At 39.5% G+C, this 7,828-nt stretch overlaps 1 protein-coding gene across 1 annotated transcript in view; it reads left to right on the forward strand.

Annotated features, from left to right (window-relative positions):
• Positions 1–2,422: 2,422 nt before the first annotated feature.
• The window catches only part of LOC101845077 (protein ELYS), a gene marked incomplete at its 5' end in the record, with an annotated part of 121,831 nt that continues 116,425 nt past the window's right edge, over positions 2,423–7,828 (forward strand). The window contains 3 exon segments of the mRNA XM_013080061.2: positions 2,423–2,679; positions 3,804–3,933; positions 5,219–5,365. Of these exon segments, the coding sequence (XP_012935515.1) occupies positions 2,423–2,679; positions 3,804–3,933; positions 5,219–5,365 (534 nt within the window).

Genomic DNA, 7,828 nt, shown 5'->3' on the forward strand with positions numbered 1-7,828 from the left:
CGAAAAACAAAAGAAATCGAACCTCTTAACTTTTAGAAAGAAAGTTTATTTTCATGTGCAGAATATATACATTTATAATAGTGCTATTTCTCTTTTATTTTTCCCTCTTTGTTGTGTTTTAATTTGTTGGCGTGCTAATTTTTTATATTTTTATTGTTATAAATTGTTCTGATGTGTTGTTTTTCTGCTTTTTTTGTTTATTATAGCATTTATGATGTCATTTAATTTGATGTTGTTCCTGCCTTTTTCTATATAAATGTTATGTTAGAGCGTGTCTCCATCAAAACCGGATACTGACACTGGCTCGCCCCTTGTGTGTGATTTAATTCTTTGCAAACATCATCCTGAACTTTTTCTTTAATTACACACATTTAGGGTTAAAATGGCCAATATTTGGATAGGTGGACACACGCCGTTATTTGTTAATTTTTGTTGTTGTTTATGTGCTGTTCTAATTTTGATTTTATTCTGTTGTGAAACCTTTATTTTTCACATTTTTACCTCTGTGTAGCTATAAATGATATTCTGGATGCTTAAAACTGAGCACAAGAAATTGTGGTGCTGTAGATTAAGTTACCTCTTTCAACATATTGTTATATACGTCATCACAGTTGAAAGCTTGAAAATTAATGGCAACTTTTGGACAAAAAAATGGCAACAAACGCAGATGCTAGGTTTTTCTTCAGTGAGGGGTCTTGATATATTTTTGAATTTTTTTTGGTACACATTTTGATGTTTTGAGTGTTGTAGTTAAAAATGTTGTGCCATGCATGTTGTTGCCTGCCTTTTTAAGTTTCAGGTGAAGAAAAAAAAGAATGGAAAAATCTGTACAAATTTATAACTGTAACGGAGTTATGATGCTCTTTTTTAAAACTGATCTAAAATCAATATTACCATTATATTATGTTGAATGACCAGAATATATGTCCCCAATGAGTTAAGACACTTTTACCTGGCATGACACAGTGAGCAAAGAAAGTTTGTTTTTCTTCTTCCTAGCAGGAATATATATGAAGTCAAAGGTTTTCAAAGTGTTCTGGCGACTTTTTAGTAGTTCCTGGGGGTATGGGGGAGGGGGCGCTATATATTCACTAAGTCCATGCCAATCCAGGATGTGTTATCAAACGTTGAATCATCATTTATTGATTCATGTCTTGTGTAGTCCGTGCATATTTTCTATCACCATTTATTTGTTTCAAATTATTCATAATCCTTGTTCATTTAGATCTGTGTTTTTATGTAATATTAATGAGTGTCATGATCACATTTGATGAAATATAAGCAAAATAATAGCCCTCAAAATGAGCACACCGATGGGTCCAGGGCCAGACAAAAAATTTGCCTTGCACGGATGTGGAATTGACCCTGGCATGGAATGAATGAAAAGCTTTCATATGGCCCTCGTTTGGTATTTGTTGGTCCACCTAATGCACTATTCAGTTTTACTGCCCTGATAATGTTATCAAGACTTGTTCCCTCTTCTGCCTATTTCTAACTCAGAGAACTGTCTGAGTTAGCAAAACTCTTCCTGTTTTGAATCTTGAAGTTGGTCAGTAATATGTTATAAAGAGCTTCATAAATTTGTCTCCTGTAGTGTATGTAGTTCAGGTTTTTTGTGTTTTTTTCCTTAAAGGGGGGGGGGGGGGGGGCTACACCTGGAGGCTATCTCGCTTATTACTGGACCGAATTTTTCCAAATTTCACACATATAACAAGCATAGTAAGGAGTCGTAAAATCCACAATCAAATTTGAGAAAAAAGTTTCGTTTCCATGGATACGCCGCCATATTGGATTTTATTGACATGTCTTACGTAATGAATACTGCACTTATCGCTCGTGGAAATTGATTGTTTTTTTGCATGCGTGTTCACAAACATTAGATCTAAAAATTTGTATGTTGTTTTTTTCCTAATCGAATTAGAAAATTTTTTATGAATTTTTTCCTGAGGTAGCATTAAAGTTTGCGAAAAATCCGTGAAAATCCACACTCCAGACACCACCAACAAAAATCTATTCCATATATCAAAAATTCAACAGACAAATTTTTAGTATTACCTCTTTTCTTCATTCTGTGAAAATTTCATGAAGATTGGATGAAAAATGGAGAAAAGTCGCATTTTGAGAAAACGGCCGATAAAGAAAAATAAAGTACTGACATTATGAGGAAATGGCGGTTACAAACATGCCCGGTATGGGAAAAAATATGGTTTATGGGGGTTCTTATGCCATGAAATAGTTGTAGGAGAAGCTGAGGAAGCTAAAAATGCCTACAACTCAAATTCCATGATTTTGAGCCGAATTTTGATTTTGGGAATTTAAAGGTCTCTGCAAACCAAGTAATTCTCTTTGCTGAAGTTCTCTGTAGATAGATATAAATGTCCTAACCAGTCACACTGAAAATGTCTTTGATTTGTCTTCACAGATGGGCAGGTCTCATGGGTATACAACAGCTCCCTCTTGCAAGTTAAGCTAGCCCAAACGGGTGAGATATTGTCGACGTGGCGGTGTGGAAAAACTGTACGAGATCCTCACTCCTCGATAGTTTGTGTGACGGACCTCTGTCACAAGGATGGTCATCTTTTGCTTGTGGCCACAACTAGTCTGTCTGACCAAGGATTGTTGTGCTTTTTCAGTGTGAAACAAAAGAAGGTGATCAAGGCTATTGAGATTCCTCAAAAGGTAAGTCAGGGATTCTGATCGTTTTTGAAAGTATCTCCATGCTTTAAATTGTGGACTGGGGTGTCTGTGGACTGCCTTCCCAACCTGAGAAGAGGCCATTCTTGTTGAGGATAGGAGGGTACAAGGGGTTTTTAATGAGACTGGAAAGACCTAACTGCCCTGTGACAGGGTAATTCCGGTAGGATTCACGTTGCCCGTTCCCCGCCACCAATGGCTACTGGCTAAAGTTTTCTACTCTTTCATGAGGTATCGGCCAAGTGGGAAAGCCATTGGATCGTCACGTCCTGGGTCGTTGTGCGTTTACTAAGAGGTCCACGGCCAGAGGGCAAATCGGGCATTCCGCTCGATCCATCCCCAGCACCCAGACACTCTCAAACTGGCAGGTACCTTCTCAGCCTCAGAGGATGTGTTGATAAAAAGCAGTAGAGGTGTCAGCCAGATTAGACATCTACTCAAGGGAGAGTAGGGGTGTGTTAGTGAGGAGCATAGCGTCTACCATGCATCAGTGGGTTTTGCCTCCTGAACCTTGTGGGGCCACACCTGCTCCCATCCTGTTGTTTTAACCCCTCTAGAAAATGGGGCGGTTGGTTTGTTGGCGCCAACAACTCGCCATTCGCCTGAGCCATGTCAGTGAGGACAGGGACCACCACGTGCAAGTATGGTTGGCTGGATTGGGAGAAGCTGTTTGAGACGCTTAGGCATTTCTCAATATTTTAATGAGACCTATCACCAGTCCTTGAACCCCCATGCTTTAAAAGAAGGGTGATTATGGGGGGGGAGGGAGGGGGGGAGAACCACCACTGCTTGGCTTTGTCATTGTGTTGTAGCTTGGTGTATTTGATTTATTTAATTGTTTAAATTGTTTGAATTTTGTCCATAAAATAGTTTGTACTTTTTGGATGATGTCAGATGTAGCGCGTGCAATCATACACTTTTTCCCTGTTGAAACAAAATTGAAGGATTTGAAGCGTTCAACTGAATCTGAGTTTGAAAGGAGGGTAGTTGGAGTTCAATAGAAATGTTTTTGGCTGTCCGATATCATTATGTGGGGAGGGTCTGCATTTTGGCTCACATGTTTTATTATATCAATACCTTTTTGAGAGATGTCAATGGATATATTTCAGATCACAGCTGTAGAGGTGGTTTTCTCGAATGGTGATGAGGATCCTCAGAGATGGGTACTCAGTCAACATCTCCTGTTCTTCTCAGGCCTAGTGGCGATTGGAACTGAGGGAGGGTACATTTATTTAGTTGGTGAGTCTTATAGCAAAGATCATGTCTATGGCTCGACTGTTTTACTGTTTTCAATTTTTAAAGATTTGACTTCTTTATTGATGTATGTTCTTTTGTGTCCTTGCTTCTCAGAGCTGAGTAGTCCGTCTTAAGACATCAACATTCTTATGTCTGTAGAAATTTATATTTCTGGAAGAGGGTTTTCTGTTTTTATCTGTTGCCATCTATAATTGTTTGGGGCCTCTGTAGTGTGGTCTTCTCTTTCTCCGCCTTTATGCTGACTTGGCATAGACCATGTCATGACCAATAATGTTCAACTCTTTGAATGAAACAACAACAGAACCGAACCGGATACTCATTCTACTAAGTGTTGTCAAGTTAACTCACTTGAGCTGGTTCCCATGATTTTTACACGTGACGTGCTGCCAGTGAGGTGGCCGAATCCCGTGTATTAACGGGATGCTCTTTGTAGGTCGATATCTCCGGCATTTTTTGGTTACAAGCTACAGGGTTACAAGCTACAGGAAGACGTGGGCCAACAGTTGATCCCACAGTTTTTTTGTTCATGTACTTGACTCCTACTGGGACTTGATTTCATGCTTCCTCACCAAACTCAACGTACACAAGTTAGATTAAACTGCTTGTATGTTGTTCCTGAGTTACTCAGAGAATGTTCTTTTACACATGGAAGAAGTTATGATATGAACTCTTGGTATTGCTTATTCCATGCGGGACAAATATTTTTTGTTAGTTGTCTTTTTACAAATTGGGTGCGAAAAAAATTGTATAACCCCACAAACATTGCCATTTCAAAATATTGATTAAATAAATGGGACAAATATAGATGCAGTTTTCTTTTTCTGTGAGCTTTTCTTTCCTTCTTTTGTTGCATTTAAAAAAAATCACAATGGCTTTCAGTTTTTTCCGTTGTGGTTAATAATTCAATATACTCCAAAACTGTCAGGCTGCAATGTTTGTTGGGTGCAAAATAGGTCAGGCTCAGGTCAGTTAAACTTCACAGCTTTGATTTTAGAAGCCACAATGAAGTCTAAATTATTAAATAGAGATGTGTATGTGTTTAGTGAGGTTTAAGATTGTAGTTTGTTGTAGTGAAGGTGCTGCTTTATTTCTTTTTTTGAGAGTCTACTCTTGTGTAGAAGAATTACTCTTGTGTAGAAGAATATATACTGTTGTTTTCATCAAGCATGCATTTTACATTAAACAAAAATTTCTCAGATTTTGTTCATTTATATCCAGTGAACAGCTTTGTTTCAGTTCAGTTTAACCAATCTCTTTACACTTTCAGATTTAGGCCTTGATGAACTGTTGATGAGTCAGTGCAATGAAATAAGCCCCAAAAAACTGAGCGTGATTACCCCAAGGATTGTTGATCCTCGGGCGAAGAGAGACCAGGCCAGGATGTACGATAAACACTTAGCGCTTTTGCTGGATGGTGAGATCATTTTGTTTTGCGGAGTTTTGTGTTTACCTGTCTGAAATGTGTTTGTGTTTATTCTCCTTGCAGAAATGTTAGGAAGAAAAAGATGTACCCAGGTACTCCTGTTTTAGAAGAGATTAATGTGTGGGGAGGGATGAAACTTTGGATGCCAGTATGTTTGACAGAGGACATCTTGTATGTGTAATTATGAACTTGTCTGCTTCTAAAGCCCACCACTCGCTATGCTGTTAAAAGGGTGAGCCCGTCTTGAGATGGTCTCAAGACCAACTGAACGCGACCTCAAGATGGTCTGAGACAATCTTGAGGCCAAAATCCAAACTGTGCAGTTGAAAATCTGAACAAACCGTGAGATTGCTTGAATTCAAAACAAGCCTGAAAATTATGTTGTATCGCACATCGGGGTACTTAATGCTAAAAAATAAAAGGTGCCAAAGTCAAAATTTTGCAAATCTGACTTTATCAGCTTCAAATTTAGTGGGATTTGATACGAAACACTGCTATATAACGTTTAGTGTAGTAATGTTAATTACACCTGCATGTTTGCCGACAATCGTCTGAAATCCGACAATCGCGACCCGGCCCGCGAGCCGGCCGGTGCTATCACTAGGCCCACCTGTATCAGTCAATGTGCGAAGTGCGAGGCCTGGCTGACTGCCAGCGCCCCCTTTTTCTCCCGTCGGCTTTGTCGGTACTTCCGTTTTCGTGCCGACTGCCGACGTCGGCGTTTCCGACATAATTGTCGGAACCTGAGTAGAAATACGAATACGAAAAGTACAACGACCTAAATTATCTAGCCTACTCTCAGTTTCGTGCTCGAGCGGCCATTTTGAATTTCGTTTGTTGACTGATTGTTCAGATCTTGTGGATTCATTCAAGTTCGACTCACTTGTTCCACTCTAGATCTAGATCTAGATTTATAGATCATTATAGACCTCAATGGAGGATTCATATTCCAATTCTATTATAGGTTGTGCTGTAATATTATAATATTAATGTTGGTAAAACGCATTTCATCAGGTGCGTGAATTATTTACTTCTCAGAATCTAGATTAGAATTCTAGATCTAGACAGCTGAGTCCCTCTGTTCGGAATCGGATGCGGATTTCTCGTTTAAGGCCTATTCCTATTCACTTGTTCTAAAACTAGATCTAGATTTCTAGATCTAAATTTATTCAGATTACTAGATCTATTTAACTGTATGGAGGATTCATATTCCAATTCTATTGTATTATTGTATCAAACCCTATATGTAATGAAGGCCATATATTATGCTCCTTGTTTGTTTTGGAGTGTGCTTTTTTTGTGTGACTTTTGCTGGCCTTTTTACATGAGGGCTGTAGCAGGTTCTTTTTGGGGGTAGAGTTTGGGTTAGGGTTAGGTCTCTTTTATTATATTTGTTGGGATGGTCGCTCGTTACTCGAATCGGAAGTCCTTCCTTTTATGACACCCACAAATTTAAAAGCTCTTATAAGTTATTGGGGGGAGGGGGGTGCGTGAAATTTTCAGACAATCTGGTTGAGGCTCACATGCAGGTCTAGTTAATAAATTATTACTTGTGTGAGCCAGCTAGCTACAGAGCACAGGCACATGCAACCTCTATTCATCCACCTTGAAGACACAGTCTTGAATCTACATGTATCTAAGCCAAGTGCATACCAAATTCAAATAGTGAAAAAAAAGTAAACAAAACTCACAAAAATTAATTTAACTTGGTAATCGGGCGTTAAATTGCGCTCCCCGCATTCTTTAAGGCTAATTTTGGGTCGCTGGTCATGAAAATCTTATTATTTCTTAAATTTGTCCAATATTTAAGACATTTTTGGAATGCATTTTCATTTTAAACTCCGCCTAGGCCAACACCAAAGAGGCCGCTTTATGCGCCGGAGCAGTCCTGTCCTGGTGCGGTGTCTGTTTTGAAGCGAAAAACTCGACTGTGGGGCAGGACAGCCCTAGGCCTATCCCACGACAGGACTGTACTAGTGCGGTAGAGATTTAAATTCTTGCCTCGATTCTCAGAGTCTATACTAGGCTAGGAACCAGGCTAAAGAAAAGTAGACAGGAGGCATTGACCCTGGGCGGACTCGAAGCTTTGAATCTGTGAACAAGATCGATTCTTTGAGTCCTCATTTGGACTTGAAAGAATCGATCCCAGAATCAATCTTGCCATGGCCTACTTTTTAGCCGGGCCAGTCATCAAGACCTATCAGTAAAACTTTCAATCGTGCGTTCACATCATGAGACATGACTTCAATGTTTGAGTCGGGGACCGTCCGTGGACAGGGTCAACTTTTCATGCTTACTGGTTGAAGCTGAGGTGTCTTTCAGGACTTATAAGGGGGAGGTTAGACACTTTGACTAGGAGTGCTTGATGTGATACTTCAGGGTTTAAAAAAGTAATGATGTCTCTCTCTCTCTCTCTCTCTTTCCCTCTCTCTCTCCCTCTCTCTCTCCCTCTCC

Source organism: Aplysia californica, unplaced genomic scaffold (genome assembly GCF_000002075.1).
Source record: "Aplysia californica isolate F4 #8 unplaced genomic scaffold, AplCal3.0 scaffold00073, whole genome shotgun sequence".
NCBI lineage: Eukaryota > Metazoa > Mollusca > Gastropoda > Aplysiida > Aplysiidae > Aplysia > Aplysia californica.